The following is a 21,269-nucleotide window of genomic DNA, read 5'->3' as shown; positions in this document are numbered from 1 at the left end:
TTTCACAAAGCTGGACTACTATACCAAATACACGTATATTGAACAATATTTGCACAAGACTTTCTGGGGAAAAAATAAGTATAGTTCATGATATAAGTTCATCACAAAAATAAATGTTTATAGATCTGTCACACTGTTAATCATCATTATCCAGATTTTCATAATTTTCTTCATCTGCTTCTCCAGCCTCATGTGTTGCAATTTATTTCATACTTAAGGGGTTGACACAATACAAGACATTGTAAAGGGTAGCTAGCATTCCGTAAAATCAATTCTCCAACCTTTGCCTGGTTGGCTGTTCCCACAGATGACCAGTTTAAGTATGTATTCTAACTCTCTTCTTCATGTTATTGGGACAAGACTTTTTATTAATGTCATCTCTTTCCCCTCCTTGTTTTGCTGGGTCAAAAGGAGGTAAATATTCAGTCAGGGCAATATAACAAGCTACAAGCTGTGCAATTGTCCTGCTCAAATGCCCCAGTTGTCGGTGGTAGGCTACAAAGTTTTAGCACTGTCATGGTTTTTCAGTCTTCTGCCTCCTGATGGATCTCGACCATAGAAGATAATTCTGTTGAGATGCCATAACAAGCTCACCTGAATTTCATTGCCTACTGCAATATTTGTCAAAATGTGCAGTTGGTTGGTCGAGCTGATCTAGTTTATAACCTTTTGTGTCACAACAATTGCTTTGGTTTTGCCAGTTCCATGGGAAGCAATAACAGTATTACAGCCATTTATAGCATACAAGGCCAAAATTTCAGGCATGATCTTCGGATATCAGCAAGCAATTTGCTTTAGGTTAATGTAACATCAATAATTGATTGTAGATTGCATAATTGGGAGGTCCAAAGTTTCTAATTTGAGTAAAAGTATAAAAGAAGTGCAAATATGTAAGTGTCCTCACATATAGCTATAATGCAAAACTTTTGAGTTGTCCTTTGCAAGATGGTTTGCTTGTTGAGTAATGATGATGTCGTCTTCCTGTATTGATGCGAGATTAAGTTGGGTTGTCGTGTAACCCATGGAGACTTATGAGGTTGCGGCCTGAGCCGCAGAAACAACTAGCTTGTGTTCATGTGTCACATTCTGCAAAAAGCTGTTATTACTTAAGATTTATATACAAATAAGCAAGTTCAGCCATTTCTTTTGTTAGCTAAGTTCTTTTAGAATATGTATTTTAGCAAGCAGTCATATCTTGCTATCAAGCTGGTGGACACGGGAAGTTTTTGCTTGGGTAGACCTTGCGGTGCCTTTGTGTAATAATCAAAGTATCAGACAAAGCAAAAGTACACATCAGCTTCGGAAAAGTACTTGAAGAGCCATGCTTTGAAGCCTGATATAAATGTCTCATCAGTTCCATGTGCTGGTTAATTCAGTTGCAAAGTACTGCTGATACCTCAACCACCATGACTGTTGGACCCTTATTCAAGTGTTCTTACACTTCCACCTTGGGAATCTTTTTCTGTGTGGATTTTTCCATGGCTAATTACATTTGACTATCAGCCTTAAACATTGAGAGGGGTATGCAGCCAACTCGATGTCAAGCACACTTTGCAAGTTCAGATCTCGCTGAGTCACTAATGTAGATCACTTCATGATCTACAACGGGTCACTGCATGATTCCAGAGTTGCTGTTAGTGACTTACGATTACGTCCGTCGTGAAGAACCCAGCTTGCAGACTTCTTTTTGTGCATCATGTGCTAGCACTCTTTCTTCCCAGACATCTGCTTAAGTTCACCAGTCAGAGTCATGATGGCATCTATATCTTACACCTATGTTGTCATTGTTTGAGGACTCTCTGTGTTTCCAATTATGCCACTAGGTCCAAGCCCTTTCCTAATGCAGTTGTTCTCCATGAACATATCAATCCATTGTCCATTGTAGAGACCAGCAATGTGGTTCAGTAACGATTCCCTCCGGAAAAATCAATTCGAAAGCTCCGGGTCTAGCCAGGTCATTGACCAAATAAAATAGACCATATCTGTCATAACTGTACTTGTGGGCAGTGAACAAGTACAATATCATAACTTCTGCTGTTTACACATACCATCTTATCAGTATAAGGAATGTAGTTTTGATGATGTTGTTTACTCATAATTTAGTCATATGGCTCTGAGCGGCATAATCGCCAAGAAATTTTTTGAGATCATCCATCGTCATTGGATGAATAGCTCTTGTTAGCAGCCATAGTTCTTAAATATGCAAGTTCAGCCATTTTTTATGAGCTGCGCTGTTTTAAAATACATATTTTAGCAAGCAGTTGTGTCTTGCCATCAAGCTGGTGGACACAGGGAGTTTTTGTTAGGGTAAACCTTGTGGTACCTTTGTTGAAAAATCGAAGTATCACACAAAGTAAGTACACATCAGCTTCAGCTAAGCACTTGAAGAGCCATGCTTTGAAGCCTGATATAAATGTCTCACCAGTTCCATGTACTAGATAGTTCAGTGTTCAAAGAACTGCTGATTCATCTACCACCCTGGCTGTTAGACCCTCATTTCAGTGATCTGACGCTTCAACTTTAGAACCTTTTTCTGTGTGATTTTTTTCATGGCTAATTGCATTTGACATGGGTATGCAGCCAACTTGGTGTCAAGCACATTTTGCAAGTTCAGATCTCACCGGCTCATTGAAGAGGCAATCACATCAGTGTAGATCGCCTCATGATCTATGACGGGTCAGTGCATGATTCCAGAGTTGCAGATAGTGACTTTTGATCATTTCCATCCTGAAGAATCCAGCTTGCAGATTCCATTTTGTGCATCATGTGCCAGCACTTTTTTTTACCAGACATCTGAGTTCATCAGTTAGAGTCATGATTACATCCATACCTTACACCTATGTTGCCATTGTTTGAGGACTCTGTGTTTCCAATTATGTCACCAGGTCCAGGCCCTTTCCTCATACAGTTGGTCTCTATGAACATATCAATCCATTGTCCATTGTAAAGATCAGCTATGTGGTGCAATAGCTGTTTTCTATGGCAGAATCAATTCAAAAGCTCAGGGTCTATCCAGGTCTCCGAGCACACAAAATAGAGACCATATCTGGAATAATTGCACTTGTGGTCAATGAAAAAGTACAGTATCATAGCTTCTGCTGTTTACACATGCATAGGCAGTCCCCTTCATGTGATCATAAGAAATGTAAGTTTGATGATGATGTTTACCCACAATCTAGTTGTATAGCTCTGAGCAGCAAATTTGTTGAGATCATCCATCAATCATCGGACGAGTAGCTCTTGATAGCAGCCGTAGTGCCCTTACGTTCTATGTAGATTTCTTCCCTTGTAACATCTTATCAGCTGAGCCAAATTAGGCTATTTTCACTTCCTCTAAGTCACTCTCAGTCATGAACGTCTCGACACACTCAACAAAATCCATGATGAAATACGTTCCACCAAGCATCTCTACAATGTTCGTAGTTCTGGTTGATGGAAGGTGATGTCCACCACTATCTTGTAGATGGCGTGGTCACCTGTGAAAACTAGGATATCTTAGGTTCCTGATTACTAACTTCAAGTATATATATATTTATATATATATATATTTGTATATAGGCTATATACACTAGTGTATGCAACCTGTCAAAATTGCCAGCTACATCATTTAGATAAGTTTTACACACACGCCCTCTCTCACCACGATATGACTACCCCCTCTCCCTTCTACCCGAGGGATGTGGAGAGACTGAATTTATACGTCTGGCAATGCCGCTGGACGTGTCAAGAAAGAAATACAATATATATATATATATATATATATATATATATATATATATATATATATATATATATATATATATCCAAACGCTTGCTATTTATTATATAGTGGAGATATGTAAACTTGGATTCTCGTCACCAAAATCTAATTGTCAAGATAACTTCATAATAGGATTCCTTTACCTTAGAAAACATAAATATAGACACCAATATCACCAAGCTATTGTGCTTTGATCAGAAGTTATAACAACTTTTCGATTTTTATAATGTAAGGCGTCCATCTTGGATTCTGAAGAAGCCAAGCCAGTGGTAAGTGGCTCCTAAACCAGATTTCCAACGAGACACCAAGTCTTGTAACAAAATGCGAAATGTTTTAAGGAAACATTACTAGGGCCTCAATGCTACTTCCTTATCGGTATCTCTTTCACTCCATCTATCCACATTTTCTAAGGTTATCGTCAGTTCCTTCTTAACTCTTCCGGATTATACATCCTTTTCTTCAAACTATTTTCGTCCATTTCTTCCACATGACGGAACCATCTCAAAATATTGTGATTCATTCTTCCACGCACAAAACTTTTACTAATTCTACCTATCTCCTTATTTCTCCCCCTTTCAATTCCTCCTACAAGGCTTTTACTTAGCAAAAAAATCATCTTAGCCACTTGGACCTTTTAAATATATATATATATATATATATATATATATATATATATATATATATATATATATATATATATATTCAGCATCCACTCTTCACTTCCATAAAGGAAAGTTGGCTTAACAGTCCCTCTACAATTTCCATCATAGGTATCTATATACAATTGGAGGTTCTTCCAAATATTTTGCACAGTGCTAACTGAATTACTTCAACTGTTGTGACTCGCCACTTTCCTCATCTATTATATTTACTCCAAAATATTTATGCAAATCGGTTTTTTTTTCTTCCACCTTCAATATTAAAACTTCTTTTATATTTGTTTTTATCTACCAACATGACATTGCTTTTTGTTACTTACTAGGTTCTTATATACTAGTTTCTACAGTCTCTTCATCCCTACTTAGGGTTTTGTCATCTTTGAACAGTAACCATTCCATACTCCAATCATAAGTTATAACTTTGCATCATCACCCACCGCCCTTTCTTTGACTTCTACCTCTGTAAAGATATCAAATAGCCATGGAGAATTATAATCCTTGTCTGCATCCGACTTTAAACACCAATTCAACCACCTGTCTACTGTACCTATTCTAACCAATTTTTGACTTCCATCTTAGATAATTTCAATCGCTTTCAATAACTTTATCTTCTATTGTAAATACTCTCAATGCCCTCAGCATTACCTAATTATCATTCTTCCATGTTTTGCATACAATTCTTTGTATACTGGATGTTCAGTCCTCTCCTGCTCATTACCCCTTCCAAAAATCTTCCAAATGCTTAAAACTTTTCTATCCATCTTAAGCTATGCTGTTCCAACAAGAGTCTGTCAGTCAGTCTGTCAGGTTCTAGTGATCTTACCAGCAAGGCTTTGTTCGAAATAAAAAAAAGCTGAAGTAGTCTCCTTTCAAGAACAAATGTTCACGAATTCTTTCTTGGAGGATCTCCACAATTACACCCTGGGGGAATTTGCAAAACATACGAAAGCATAGTTCACCGAGGATCCTTCTACATATTGAATAAATTTAAACATAAGAGTTCGAGAGTAGGTGAGCTCTTCGCCATTTTATAAGTAGAAGCCTTTCAGGTAAGACACCAGAGCTTCAGTAATAGGGAAGACATGCAGTCTTGAAAGTATGCCTCAAGTTTACATCAAAGTTTTAAGAAATTTTTAAAATGTTTGAACTAGATAAACTTTCAAATTTAGAGAAAATAAGCTGACAAAGCCCATATTGAATACCGAAACCGTTTCAGAATTTTTTTATAAATACATTTTGTAAAATTTCCTTGTTCTTACAAAGTTTCTTTATAATACGTAATTTTACCTTCTAAAGAGCAAAATGCTCGTTCATGTATTATTTCTGTAACCATATGATTTAAAATAGTTAGGCATCATGTTTAATTTAGTTTTATATGGAAATTATAGTAATAAGGATTTTGTAGAAATCAAAATATATTAAGACAAAAGACTACAATTTCCTCTCCATATAACTAGACTTTTGATTAAAGATTGATGTTCCCAATAAATTTTTCACATAGTAAAGCTTATAATTGGTGTTAATAAACATTCTATCCATTCTCGTCATCCGTAACACTCAGCATTTCACATGTGTCATGAATGATTTTGGTCTGTTTATACCACATGCAATTTTTCATTTCACTCTAAATTTACTCACAAATCTGGTTATCACCAAGATATGAAATCAAGCACTCTCATTTAGAATTGAAGCAATAATTTATCAGTTCAAAGGCATTCTGGCATCTCTCTCACTTATTATTCAGAATGTTTCTATACATCATATTGCTATATTATTTTTTCACCTTCTTTGCCCTTAACTATTTTAGTCCGTCCATTTGTTGTGATGGGAAATTGTTAATCTAAAAAAAGGGTTAAATTAATGAGTCTCGTGTGACGTTCATTTCCAAGGTACCTGTCATTCTGAACCACTTCTTACCAAATATTGTATTTCCTTTAAGAAAATTATGAAAACAATTTGTACATGTAATTTAGTTCGTATTTAAACTACAGATTTGATTGGGGTTTAACAAAATCCCTTTTAAAATGTCTGCCGTTACTTGCTCGTGAAATCAACGTTTCCTCTCCTTTTCATTTTCTATTCAAAAATTTTCCAGGACATTAAAAAATATTCAATAAATATTAGTGATATATCTATCTATCTTCAAAAGGAATATATAGATAGAGATGCTTACCCTTTTCACAACAATTATAATTATGATTTATTCCATCGTTGGATGGTCTTTTGTTTTTATCCCCTCAAGCAATTTTCATATGGAAAGTAACCTATTGTTAATTGTGTCTCTGTTTCATGTTGTTTTTTCTTGTTTTTGGTATATTGGCATCTACACGTTTTCAACTTCTGTTTATTATTGTACACATTTAATTGTTGATATGTATATCTTTATGTTGTTTTTCATCTGTATTTCATTAGACTTGTCTTTTGTCAGTAAAGCTTTTCTCCTTTTCCAAAATGGTCTGTCTGTTCTATATAAATTCGTTTAGTATATGTATGAACCATTTGATTTATTCTGTACGAAACCAAGTATGCTTTGAACAACAACAACAACAACAACAACCTAAATAATTGTACCGTGACAAATATTTATCTCATCCATTCCTTTGGAAATCTTTTCGCCATGTAGACATACCTTCCACACCCTAGTCAGTAATTGAATAACCACTCCCACTAACTACGAAAAAATTTCATATTCGAACTTTGTTTTCAACTTCTCTCTTTACATCGTCAAGAGTCATTTATTAAACGATCATCGAATTTTGTTATAACTTTTCTATTTACATCGTCAGGAGTCATTTATTAGACGGTCATCGAATTATATTTTGACTTCTCTCTTTACATAGTCAAGAGTCATTTAATAAACTGTCATCGAATTTTGTTTTAACTTCTCTCTTTACATCGTCAGGAGTCATTTGTTAGACGGTCATCGAATTTTGTTATAACTTCTCTCTTTACATCGTCAAGCGTCATTTAATAAACTGTCATCGAATTTTGTTTAAACTTCTCTCTTTACATCGTCAAGAGTCATTTATTAGACGGTCATCGAATTTTATTTTAACTTCTCTCTTTACATCGTCAAGAGGCATTTAATAAACTGTCATCGAATTTTTTTTTAATTTACATCGTCATGATTCATTCATCAGTAATAACAAAAAAATAAATACTAAAGATTCTATCTATACAACATGGCATTCTTTACTGACTGCATTTCTCCATTTCCTTATATTAGTATAAGTTGCATTTGTTCAATATATTTTTTCTTCAATTTCACTTTTTTCCGGTAACAACCTTTTTTTAACACAAACTCTAGCTCAAATTATCTTTACATTTGTATACTGTATGTATGTATATGTATACATTATATAAGATGTATATATATGTATATATATATATATATATATATATATATGTGTATATATATATATATATATATATATATATGTATATATATATATATATATATGTATATATATATATATACATATATATATATATATATATATATATATATATATATATATATATATCACAGAGTACATACACAAGTATGTAATGAATCTGAGAGATAAGAGGTGAAACATCACAAAGTATAAATATTTTATTACCTAAAAACCTGTATTTAAGGAATGGAAAAATCACTCCGCGTAGTGTTCTCGGTATTTATTAACAAACGTATTATGATACAAAGCTTCTGCAAATGCAGTTGAAAAGAGGGAAGGGGAGGGGGTAGAAGGGAGGGGAGGGGGTAGAAGGGAGGGGAGGGGGAGAGGAACGAGGGGGAAAGTGACTGCTTGATGATATTACAAGTTTTTGTAAACCCCAAAAAGTTAAAATGATTATTCTATACCTGATGTTTTATGTGTTTATTTTGAGACCTTTTCCATAGCATAAAATAGCTCTCTTGGTTGTTTTACATGTAAGCAGTGAACCTTTTTTATACTCGAGAATTCTTTTCTTGTTGAAAGTATTGTCATTTTCAATAGTGGTTTTATATATATATATATATATATATATATATATATATATATATATATATATATATATATATATTTATATATATATATATATATATATATATATATTTACATAAACATATATATATATATGTATGTTTATATATACTTACATATATATATACTGTATATATATATATATATATATATATATATATATATATATATATATATATGTATAGATATATTTTTACATACATACATACATATATATATATATATATATGTATAGATATATTTTTACATATATATATATATATATATATATATATATATATATATATATATATATATCCATTTGATACATAATAAAACGTTCAGTCTCTTGAACTTCTAAGTGGTTTGATTAACCGTTACCTTCTTGTACGTTTCTCAATTTTCCTAGTGGTATTGCATTTTGCATTATACAGTACATTATACAGTACATTAAATAGAAATAAGCAGCACGGATCATACTTGAGCGTAGGGAGTGTATGGAAGAGAGTTCTTAGATGTGTCTAGCGAAGTCAGCTAAGTGTAATATTATATAAAAAAGGTAGAGGAAGGGAATTACAAAATAATGTTCTCACTTCGTCCACTTCAGATAACTGTTCAACATACTTCCACGCTGTATAAGTCAACCAACTGATCTGACATTCATTAACACAGAGAATACTCCTTTTTATTTTTATTTTTCTTAGGCCGGCTTGGTGAAGAACCTTAAATGTAAAATATGTACATTATAACTAATTAAACCTAAATTATGGCTGTGAAAATATTTACAATTTAACAAATCGAACGTCATTAAAAAGTTTCAATATATCAAAAATATTGGTGGAAAAGACGGAATAGTTGCAGTGTTTGTTCATGGTGGAACGCTAGGAGAAGGTGCCATCGAAAGGGATTTTTGTTCATGGATTTATTTATTTTGTTGCTCATTATGCTCAATGTCATACTAAATGACTTTATCTAAGGATATGTAATGCATATGATATTTGTATATTCGTTTTTAATTCAAGAAATGTACTTGAACAAGAATAAAATCACAATAGTAATATGTATGTAACCGTCGAAATTATATTTGATTTTATTGCAATGGCAGATATTTGTTATTTCATTCATTTAACAAGTTTTCATATATTTTTCTGGTCATTATTGATTCTTGTTTTGTTTGGAATCGTAAAAAATAACCATGATTGTCTTGTAAAGATTCGCGAGTGAAACTTTTTTATATTAACATACATTTATCCTGAATCCATCATGACTGTTTCATATTGTGAAGGCTACACTTAGTGTCAAAAATAACATGCATATCAACTATATGGGCGATTGCTTACTCCTACCAATGACACTTGTTTGATTTTGATAACTATTTTGATATTAAAGGCAAATAGCGATCATTTGACTCGGATATATAAATGGTTGTATCGGTTATGACTCTATTTTTATTGACTGTTTTAATGTTAGCAGTTGCAAATAGATGTTGATCTGTATCAATCATCCCAGTCAACGCAAATGTGATATTTTCGATCATGGAAAATATAAGAAATATGTAGACTCACTATTTGATAGTCTCGTGATAAACTGGACGACTCTATACTCAGTTGTTTTTAATGAGGCGCATTTGCACTGACTCGCTGCGGTGCCCTTTTAGCTCGGAAAAGTTTCCTGCTATCTGATTGGTTAGAATTATCTTGTCCAACCAATCATCGAGCGGGAAACTTTTCCAAGCTAAAAGGGTACCCCTGGGAGTCTCTGCAAATCTGCCTCACTAAAAAGAATTGACTTTAGTATAGGATGGAACATGAGCTCCCTTTTTATCTCAAGTTACAGAGATGCAAGGAATTGGACGTCTTGGGGCATAATATTAAGATATACGAGATAAGGCCGACGGTATGGGCAATATTACGCCCATATCTACTTCAGGCCCGAAGAAAGAAAATATGTTTGGAAGGGATTATTTGTCTTTAACCCAGTTGGATGCAAGGAGACACTTTTCCTCCTTAAACACGTTATATAAAAGTATCTCTGATCGCCCTTTTGATGGCACCAACTCCCTGCTAAGAATCCGGTTAAGGAGTCGAGGATTGAGAGTAAGGTGACAAAGATACAGAGAATGTGGAGTTAGAAAGTAGAAGGACGATTAATATTTCAAACTCTTAAACAGTTAAAAACTCCCGTGATTGTGCGATAAGGATGGTTTGTGTCATTTTATAACAACAACTTAATCTTATAAGAAGCGATGAGATCAAGGAAGGCTGAGTGAGCAAACTAGTATAATACCCGGATGGCTTGAGGCAGAGAGGACAGTAAAAAGAAGGGACGACTTAACGGAAAGAACTTCTTGAACTGGCTTAAACAATTCATGATGTAGTCTAATCCCCTTAAACCCTTCCCTCTCCTTAATTATCAGATTGTTTCACCTATAAATCGGATTCAATGATAATTTGTAGTTGTCTAAACTCGGATAGGTGTATTTGTCGCCTAATGAATGTTATCTGTTTTTGTATTGCCTTTTTTTTCAAGGTTTCAGCTATTAAGCCTTCATGAAGAAAAGGCATCGTAGTGCCGAGAACCTGTAAAATAAACTACAAACTCAAAGATTAAAGTAGTTTATACGTGAAAGGTGCTTTAGGTTAATGAGCATATGACGAACATATAAATTCAAATAAAACATTTACAAGAAAAAAGGTTAAACAAAACGCATTACATATCTGACTCTTTGGATTAAAATCAGACATTTAATTGAGAATTCTTTCCTTCGAGTCGTCCCCTCTCTCTCGAACTTCCCCGAAATACCTCCACAACGTAATTGAGAGCACCAGTGGGACCCAGAAGAACACGTTTATATCATTTACTCACAACACTTCACACATACACACACACACAAGCCTCGTTGTATTTGACATTAATAGATAACTTGGAACTTTGATATACACAACAAACGGTTATCTTTTGATTTTCAAGCATTTACATAATCCCTACGAGTAGTGGTGTCGTCTTTGAAAGGGGTTTGTGCATGATGACAAAATGGGACGCTTGATAAGGGAGTTGGATTTCTTCGTTTTAAACCTGGGTTTCAGGAAACTCGAGGTTGATCCGATTGTTTTTATTTGGTAGGTTTTTTGTTTTGTTTTATATATGAATGGAACCTTTTTTTTTTTTTTACGTCGCGTGAGCTTGAGGTATAATGGTATAATGTTATCCAGATATTGTTACCTATGAGAATTTTGCATACCTTCATGCTTTGTATATATATATATATATATATATATATATATATATATATATATATATATATATATATATATATATAATATATATATATATATATATATATATATATATGTATGTATGTATATATATATATGTATATATATACATATATATACATATACATATATATATATATATATATATATATATATATATATATATATATATACACTGCTATAAGTCCCTCTTTATGTATTTATATTCTTTATTGTCAAGAAATACTAGTCCCTTCTCAAGTTTACCCCTGTGAGTGCTGGATATCGAAAGAAATATTCTTGTGCACTGTGTATGAGTGATGACACCATATAGGATGTAAGAAAATCCGTCAGTAACCAAGATGAGTTGTACAATTATAAGATGATCAAAGTATGCCCTAAGAAGATACGAGATGATTTTGTTCTGTAAAGTTGCGAGTATTTTCCAAAAGAGGCAAATAGTTCTCGAACGTCTGCGGCAACAAAAACAAAACATTATTTCACGTTGCGGACAAAGTATATTCATAAATAACAGAGATTGATGCATAGTTTTTTTGTTATTGAGTTGATATTCAGCGTGGAGCTCGCTCATTTAGTTAGTAGAAATCCACTTTCTCCATTTAGATTTTCACCTGATTTATTAGAAAACGCCTTCCATAAGTGGGAAGGCTGTATCAAACGGTTCCGTTTTCCGACCTCATTTAACGACGCGCTATCAAAAAGCCCTTATTGTTATTATTGCTAATATCGAATGAAGTGATGTCACACGATAAACATCCCATACTTAATGCATGATTCAAAATCTTGGAGCAATATGCCGGAAGATAGCTAATTTTTTTTTGTTACATCGCAATTACTTTTATCTTTACCTCTCCTCTTTTATCTCTTATGGGAATTGTTTAAAAAAAAAAATACAAACTTTTAGAAATTCCTTCTGCTATTTGTTACATCGCAATTACTTTTATTTTTACCTCTCCTCTCTTTTATCTCTTACGGGAATAGTTTGAAAAAAAATTCCAAACTTTTAGAAATTCATTCTGCTGTTTGTTACATCGCAATTACTTTTATTTTTACCTCTCCTCTTTTATATCTTACGGGAATAGTTTGAAAAAAAAATTCCAAACTTTTAGAAATTCCTTCTGCTATCTGTTACATCGCAATTACTTTTATTTTTACCTCTCCTCTTTTATATCTTACGGGAATAGTTTGAAAAAAAAATTCCAAACTTTTAGAAATTCCATCTGCTATTCATACCGTTAAGTATGACGACATTTAAGAAACATAGAAATTACAAACACCAGATCATCATTGTGATCTTGAGTATTTATTGCATAATGATGATATCGATCACATTGATATGCGAAAGAATATTATTGCTAGCATTACGTTTTGATGGGATAAAGTTGACAGATTTTAGTGAGAATAATGTAACCGAATGCTTTTGCTGTTCATAAAATTTAACGCTTAATGGCTGCCGATGTGCTACAGTATTGATTTTCAATTACCTTTTGTCATTTTCTATGCAATTTGTGAAACTTTCTGGGGTTTTAAATGGTAAATAATTGTCGTGTTTGTCTTTCCATTACAATTTAGAAATATATATATGCCTAAAATAAGGTGGGAATAGAAGTTAATCTTAAAAAATCCATTTCAGATTATCCCAATTTTTTAAAAATTGCTTCATTTTACCCAAAACGTAAAATATATCTTCTTTTAACTTCAATGTTACGTGATGATAATTTAAAAAAAAAATTATGCAGAGTATTTTATAACGATTTTGCTAATTTTTTAAACTTCCAAACGATGCAGATTAAAATCATATTACTACAGGCTATCAGACAAACGAAAATTCAATCTCGCTTGATCCAGTAAAATGTCAAAATCAAGACTGGCTGTAATCTCAGGGAACTAATGGAATTTTTGGGGTCCAGTTTTTCCAGCATTTGAAATATATTTCAGTCCATTTAGATTTAATTTGATAAAGGAATCTTATGTTGTATGGAAATTTTGGAGTCCAGTTTTCCAGCATTTGAAATATATTTCAGTCCATTTAGATTTAATTTGATAAAGGAACTTATGTTGCATAGAATTTTTGGAATCCAGTTTTCCAGCATTTGAAATATATTCCCGTCCATTTAGATTTAATTTGATAACGGAACTTGTTGCATGGAATTTTTGGGGTCCAGTTTTCCAGCATTTGAAATATATTCCCGTCCATTTGGATCTAATTTGATAACACGTTTCAGTAATGCTTCTCTTAAAATGCCTGACAGAACTCAATGTTTTTTTAATTGGTTGTAAAATTACGTTTTGGTTTTAGGATGATTGCTCGTCCATAGAAATATGTTTTTAGGTTAGTCCTCTTATTGCAATATAGTTCGTCTCTGTGGATTGCGATAGCGTCATTAGATTTGAGTATTTAACAATGAGAAATAAAAATGCACAATTATCCTTGCATCTTTCACTATCAAGTGATAACCATAACAAAATAGTGTATATACTATTGATAATGCAGGTGATATTTTACCCATATCTTAAAGGCTCGGATTTCCGTTAACAATGATTGCATAAACAATAACATTAACTTAATTTATACACATAAAATTATCAACTATTAACAGGCTTTTGAAAACTCACAAACAACAACGCATAAGACATTTTCAACCTTTTTTTCTTGAGTATTTCATTGTCTTACGAGACTAAATAACAAATATTATTGTCCATATCGGAAACGATAACAAAGTTCGAAACATTGAAGTTGGAAAGTGGAAAAAGGAACTTTGGTGAAGTGTCTAATATAGAATACGAAAATATTTTCAAATATTTTTTTTCTCAAATTCTTTCTATTTGTTTCTAGTGTTGTGCGGTATGCTTTGAGAAGCTAGATTAGAGTGAAGGTATTATATATTCATCCCAAGTTGTTAAATAAATATAAAAACCCTACAAAACTTTTTGAGATTTTCATGCAAAAGTATGACTGACAGGATTTGATGTTTTTGACTTATTATTTTGATTATCTATATATGAATGATTTGAATCGCTATGAAAGACCATAGATAGATGTTGATTGATGTAGTAATGTAAGAATAATGCTAATAGCAAATCACTACTAAAGTAACAGCTTTTTTGGTGTGTGACGTATCTTGGTTACCAGTAGAGATTCAAAAAAACCATTGGAAACGACTGGATACCGACTGAGGCAACAGACCACATTTTTTACCTATCTTCGGAAAGCATAAATTATTCACTCCCATTCTTATTTTGCCATCATGTATTCCATTGGAGACAGACCCTAAACAAATTGACGCATTAAATCGCTTTCACTTTTTTTTAATATATAGTTATTATTCTTAAAGCTAGTAATATTTGTGTTTTTTTGAGATTTGAAGTCCAACCCAGCCTATATGAAAGGCTATTCGAAGAGGTCGGGTGCTAATGTCGTTAAAGGAGGCGGAGGAGGAGGAGGAGGTTTGAGGGCGCTCAAATTTAGACCGTCAGTGGCGTTGAAATTGTCCGCTCGGGCATTCGGCGGCGAAGAATGTATGAGGAGAGCCACGATGCCCAGCGTCATGACGATGAAGGTGATGATGGCTGAGTAGCAGCCCAGCGCCGTGCACCCGGGCTCTACGTTGTAGATGGCCGGGATCTCCTGCTCTTTAATCTTGTGCTCCCCGTCCGCCCCCTCTTCGCCATCCTCCCCCTCTTCTCCCTCGCCCTCCTCTCGGGTCTCGTCGTCGTCTTCGTCGTTGCAGGAACCGGCCTCCAGGTCCCTGTCGATCTCCTGCTGGTGGTTCAGGAGCTGCTGGCGGTGGTTCTGCACGTTGTTGCAGAGGGCTTCTGCTTCCTTGCTGTCGTTCATCTGTGGGAGGAAAACAAATGGAAAAAAGGGTTTAAATAGATGTTGTGGTGAATTATTTACCTTCACAGAGATATATTATTAAATGTTTATTATTTTAGTAGTACTTATGCAAATAATTTTGATTCTGTATACGAATAATTCTGATCCCTATAGTGAAAGACAGAAAAGAAATATTGTCTTGTTCATAAATTTAAAAAAAAAAATTAATCATAAGAAGATATCCTAGACTTTGTATAAATTTGAAGTACTCATGGATTTTATTTAGCCAAAAATCGTCTCAAATTTCATTCACTTCATGCCAATTTCAAACAACTCAAATATTAGATATTTAGAAATCTTATTGAAAGCTGAGTCAGTCTTAGAGGAGTTAAAGAGATATATTGAGATATAAAATTATATTAATTGTTGAGTCAATCTTAGAGTGGTTAAAGAGATATATTAAGACATAAAATTATACTAATAATGTGATGTTATTTCCTTGCTTTGATTATTCTCCATCTTTAGAATTTTATCTGATTTCCAGTAAGACATTTATAAAAACATTCAAGTTTTAAAACTTCTTTGCTGAAATTGGCACAATTTCTTTGACGAAAACTTAAGACGAATATATGGTAGTCTTTATTAAATATAGATAATATTTCAGTTATATGGAATTATATTTTTCAATCTAATTACAGTTTTGGTTACTAACTAATTTAGAATAGGAACTTTTGAATTTGATCAAGTTTTAGTTTTAAGGGAAAAATTTTTTCGTGCATATCCTATATTTTTTTCTAACGATTGAAAGAGGGAAGTTTTGTCTTTTTTTTTCTTCTCTAATTAGATTATATATAAGTTTTTAAAATGTATCATATTTACTTCTATTCTGAATTCTTCAAGTTAGACACTATTCTGTTTTATAATGATAGTTATAACATTGCCTTTTAATTTACGATTTTTTTTTTTTTTTTTTTTTTACATTTGATCAAAAGCTGAAACAAAATACGAGGCTCTGGTCAAAAATCATAATTACATTTACGTAAATATCAAACATAATCAGAAGAAAATAAGAAAGTAACATATGCCCTTCTCTTTTCTCAGTTCTTCCCTTAGCAAAGTTAGAAATCAAATTAGATGCATTCCAGTAAATATAAATGAGGAAAATATAAATATACCTTGTTTTTTGCAAACTTATCTCATCCAGAACTCTATTGTAATTTACTGAAATAAAATGGATACATGCAAGCACATTTTTCAGGCGTAATTTTGTGACTTAATACCAGTAATCAAAATTTGAATAAAAACCAAATCATGGAATATAAATATAATTTTACCCCTTTTCACTGCTCCTATGCCATGTCCAAAAAAAACACGAACAGTTTCCTTGACTATTACCATTCCAAATTCCTAGTTCCAGAATTCCAAGATTTCAATTCCAATTCCAGGAATTTGAATCATGGTGCAACAAATCTTTAAATTGTCTGGAAATCCCCCTCCAACGGTCTTCTCTGATAGTGGCTCCTACTGACTCCCAATAAACATCATTCCAGATTGGCTCCACCTGACGAAGCCTCTTGTCCGATTCATAATGGATGACACATCGATCATCCAAGCGGGAATTGTAACAGAGTTTTCTTTTTAAGTTATATTTAAGGTTACGTTATAGATCAGAGTCAGTATGAGCTACTTTCAAGGAGACGAGAGGAGCGAGTTACCTTTTCATTGATTTGTCCACGAAAGTTATGGAAAGGAAGGTAACGCTGGAAGACTGTTTGCGTTTTATTTGGTATTAGTTTAGCGGTTAATATTTTGTTCATTCCTAAAAAGCTTATATACAGTATGTCTTTTTCAAATAGCTCGCAAGATGGTCCGACAGCGTTTGACAGTCTAGACAGGCAGAGATAGGATGGGAGAAAATGATGGAAGGATTCTACATGTTAAATCATTTTAACTTAAAACTATTGCTATGTAAAACCAGATTAGATATTTGTTTAAGGAACTGCTGTAAGAAATGAGAATAATTCTGATTTATATAATGAATTTGAATTTGGTGGTGTTTTTTTTTTTTTTTTTTTTTTTTTTTTTTGCGTATGGTCACTTCCAGAATATTGCACTATGAGTATTTTAGTGATTAGCATCATTACTACAAATAATAATTGCTATCTATCTATCTTTGACTCTAGGGTAAATATGATTGATTTTACCAAAATAGCATTGTGGGCCAATTAACTAGATATATCTTGAACATAATTTTATTGTAGGCCATGCTAATAAGTATTTTTCATGTAAGTAAGGACAATTATCTACTATATATTTTCTTCGAGAGACTTTTTTTTTCTTCTACCGTCATGTGGAGGTGGAAAAGTTATCGGTTTAAGCTCCGAACTGAATTATGACAACTGGATCACTTCTTGGAATTAAGTCATCGATTTCTACGTTCACCTGGAAGCCTCGTGCAATTTAGAAACACCCTCGAACTTAATTTCTAAATCTCACAGCGTTATACGAATCACGGTCTAAATTTAGAGAGATGTTCTTAGGTTTGTGGAACATTGAGAGTGATTACAGGTTTTTTTTTTTTTTTTTTTTTTTTTACTTGGGGGGAATTTTCATGTGTTCTTTTTATTCTTTTTTCCTTTTTTTCTTCCCTTTTTTGTGAGCGGGAAGATGTTTTATTTTTTATTTTATTTTTTGTGTGGGGGGGGGAAGAGATTTTCCTGTAAATTTGCTCTGGGTCCTAACTCGGGTGGTTTTACCATGCTCTTGTAATTGTTGAAAATTTTAATTCATAACTTATCGAACATTAATTTTGAAATTCTAGGAGAAATGGCATCTATTAATTATTAACAGTAGTTCATGTATTGAACGTACTGTAATGTTGATCGACTAAAATTTAATGCTATGTATGTACTATATTCCAGTTAATATTCATAGGATTCCCATCTCTGTCTGCAGTATTGTGGAAGAGACCAAGTTTAGCAGAAAGTTATTGGCTTTTATATGAATTCATGGTGTCCTCAGCAATTCCTTAATTAAGGGCAATATATTTATAGGTATACAGTAATTTAATCCTAAAGAGAAATTAGAGTGGACAGAATAAAATTTGTAAAAGAAGTAAGGTAGAAGACTTGCGTATATTTTTATTTGATTTTTCGTAACTTCTTGTCAACTTCACTATATATATATATATATATATATATATATATATATATATATATATATATATATATGTATATATATATATGTGTGTGTGTGTATATAATATATATATATATATATATATATATATATATATATATATTTATATATATATATATATATATTTATATATGTATATATATATATATATATATATACAGTATATACATATATATACATACATATATATGTATAATATATATATATATATATATATATATATATATATATGTATATGTAAATATATGAAAAAGTCATGAAATTACAAATAAATATACTCTACTCTCCTGACTTGTGATAGTCTTATATCTAGGTCAATGCTACGTAAAATCGATATATAATTTGAAATCTTGCTATTGGACCATCGAGGAACTAGAATGGAACAAATAACCATAAATTGAGTCAAGTAGAAAAAAAAAAGAGAGCAACGCAGGACTTTCCTTCAGTCACAAGCTAGCATTTGTCCATATTTGGATGACTCATAATGCACGGGGATTCAAGAGCCATGAAGCATGCAGTTCAAAGAAAATATATTTGTAAATGTATGGAAAGGAAAACGCAGGATACGCTTCGAAACCATTAAGGAGTAAATGAGATAAAAAAGATTTTAGATTAAAGATTCGTCTGGGCGTCATCAGCATTTCATGCTGCGTATATACGGTGGGATTGGCAATGCCAATCTTGAGTTCTTTATTAGGAAGTACAGCGTTAATTCCAAGCAGTACAACTTACCTCGCTGTTTTCCTACATGCTCTAGGGTCATTACTTATTATAAAAGCTGTACAACCTTTTAAGATAGCCCTCAAGACCTTCTCACACTTCGCTCCCACTTTTATAGAAACATGGCTGTTCATCCACAGCCAATTTTTGGGAGCGGTGGGCCAATGGGATTGGCGGTATGTGTTAAGTTCTCTTAACACATATCTAAATAGGAGAAGCTTTTTTGCCAGATAACTGTCACATGGGGTGTTTACAGGCTTATAGCATATAAATAAAGTAAAAAGAATTAATTGTATTGCTGTTCTATATTACGCATTCCTAGATATTTGCTTAACTTCTTCTCACCTGGTCCTCCAAGAAATAGGCATAAATAGTTGAAGAATAAAAAAAAAGGAATACGTTTCTACCAATTACAATGCAAGCAATCGTGCTCAGTCATTCGGTGCAATAATTGATACAATATCAATCAATTGCAGATACTTAAAAAATAAGAAAATGGATGAAGTGGTTTACATCCCAGATGTATATATTTTCAGGTCTTGGATCATTTTCATGAAAATGAAAGAGGTTTAAAAAAAAAAGTATTTCTGTAATTCTCCCCAGAAAGAGAGATGAAGGATTAGCCAGAACTCATTGCACCTACTTACCAAAAAAACAGATTTCCGGCAATGTTTCACTTATTGCATAAAGTGGGTTTCATTGTCAGAGAATCTAGTCATGCTTTTAATAATGGTTCGTGAGGAAAAAATATGAATGGTATGGTTATGATTCATCGGTTGTGTCATAATTTGGTAATAACTCTTCTCTTTTGATTTTGGGTGTTACAGTAATTATATTATCATTACTAACGATAAATACTTCTGTCATAATTACCTGACTTATTTGTTTGAGTGTAATACTATTAACTAAACGCAAACAAACTATCCATAGTTACGATAGAAGTAATTATTTCTAATTTTTCTTTATATAATAATAAATAATGGTAAATGTTAGTTTTATCTATTATTTCAGGGTAAATCGCCTTTTTGTTGATTTTTTTTATTTATTTATATCTACGATATTGTATTTAGATGAAACTATAGCTCGTCTTGCCCTAGCGTACTATCTAAGTATCTAAAGTTCGTTTCGTGTGAATTCATTGCAAAATGAAGTAATCGAACCGGAAAGACAGCTCATACTCGGATGTCAGTGCCATTAGGGGATCGAAAACTCCAATTCATTGATAGTGCGTGTGGCACTAACGGTTGCGTGCCTAGCAATAGTGGAAGACCGGAGCCCAATGTCTGGAAAACATTATAAGCGACACGATGGAAAGGGCGGGGTAAAGGCGGGAAAGCTCCGTTGGGAAAGTTTTCTCGGTCGTCCTACGATATTTTCCCGTCCTGGAATCTCATTTTCCCGTCCTGGAATCTCATTCTGGATTTCTTCTGCCGGCGCTTCTTCCATTCATGGTGCAGATAACTTGTCTTTATGCTGGCCACCGAGTTGGCCATGAAATTAACGAATTGGGTCCATGGTTCAATAACTCTGGAAGGGACATCCAACTTCGAGGTCCTGTCGACGTCGAGGGACGAATTTTGACATTGTGAGGGGATTCATTGTGCTGTGAATTGATTGTGTTTTAGTGTAGACATACAAAGTGCGTTTATGTGTTTAAAGCAAATGCTATTCATTTGACATTTCAATCGCAATCCACTGTTACAAAATATAAATTTCTTGCATTCACAATTTTACCGCCGCACTTCAAGTTACTTGACCTCTTAATCCAGAATCGTGAACTTTACCATCAACACCGCAGTCACCACCACCTACCTTCTCATACACAGCTAAAGTGACAGACGCCATGACTGGTAT

At 33.1% G+C, this 21,269-nt stretch overlaps 1 protein-coding gene across 4 annotated transcripts in view; it reads right to left on the bottom strand.

Moving 5' to 3' along the window:
• The window catches only part of LOC137658435 (uncharacterized), a 92,980-nt gene that overhangs the window by 45,899 nt on the left and 25,812 nt on the right, over positions 1-21,269 (bottom strand). For 2 of the 4 annotated variants that reach the window (XM_068393147.1, XM_068393146.1), the window contains exon 2: positions 13,413-15,518. The exons of the other annotated variants lie outside the window; for them this stretch is intronic. In XM_068393147.1, the coding sequence (XP_068249248.1) occupies positions 15,072-15,518 (447 nt within the window). In that variant the 3' untranslated portion in view covers positions 13,413-15,071. Of the gene's footprint in view, positions 1-13,412; positions 15,519-21,269 lie in introns of those variants that run through there. 4 annotated transcript variants of the gene reach the window in all.

This window comes from Palaemon carinicauda, chromosome 19, assembly GCF_036898095.1.
Source record: "Palaemon carinicauda isolate YSFRI2023 chromosome 19, ASM3689809v2, whole genome shotgun sequence".
Taxonomy (NCBI): domain Eukaryota; kingdom Metazoa; phylum Arthropoda; class Malacostraca; order Decapoda; family Palaemonidae; genus Palaemon; species Palaemon carinicauda.
This window is presented reverse-complemented; position numbering and strand designations above follow the sequence as displayed.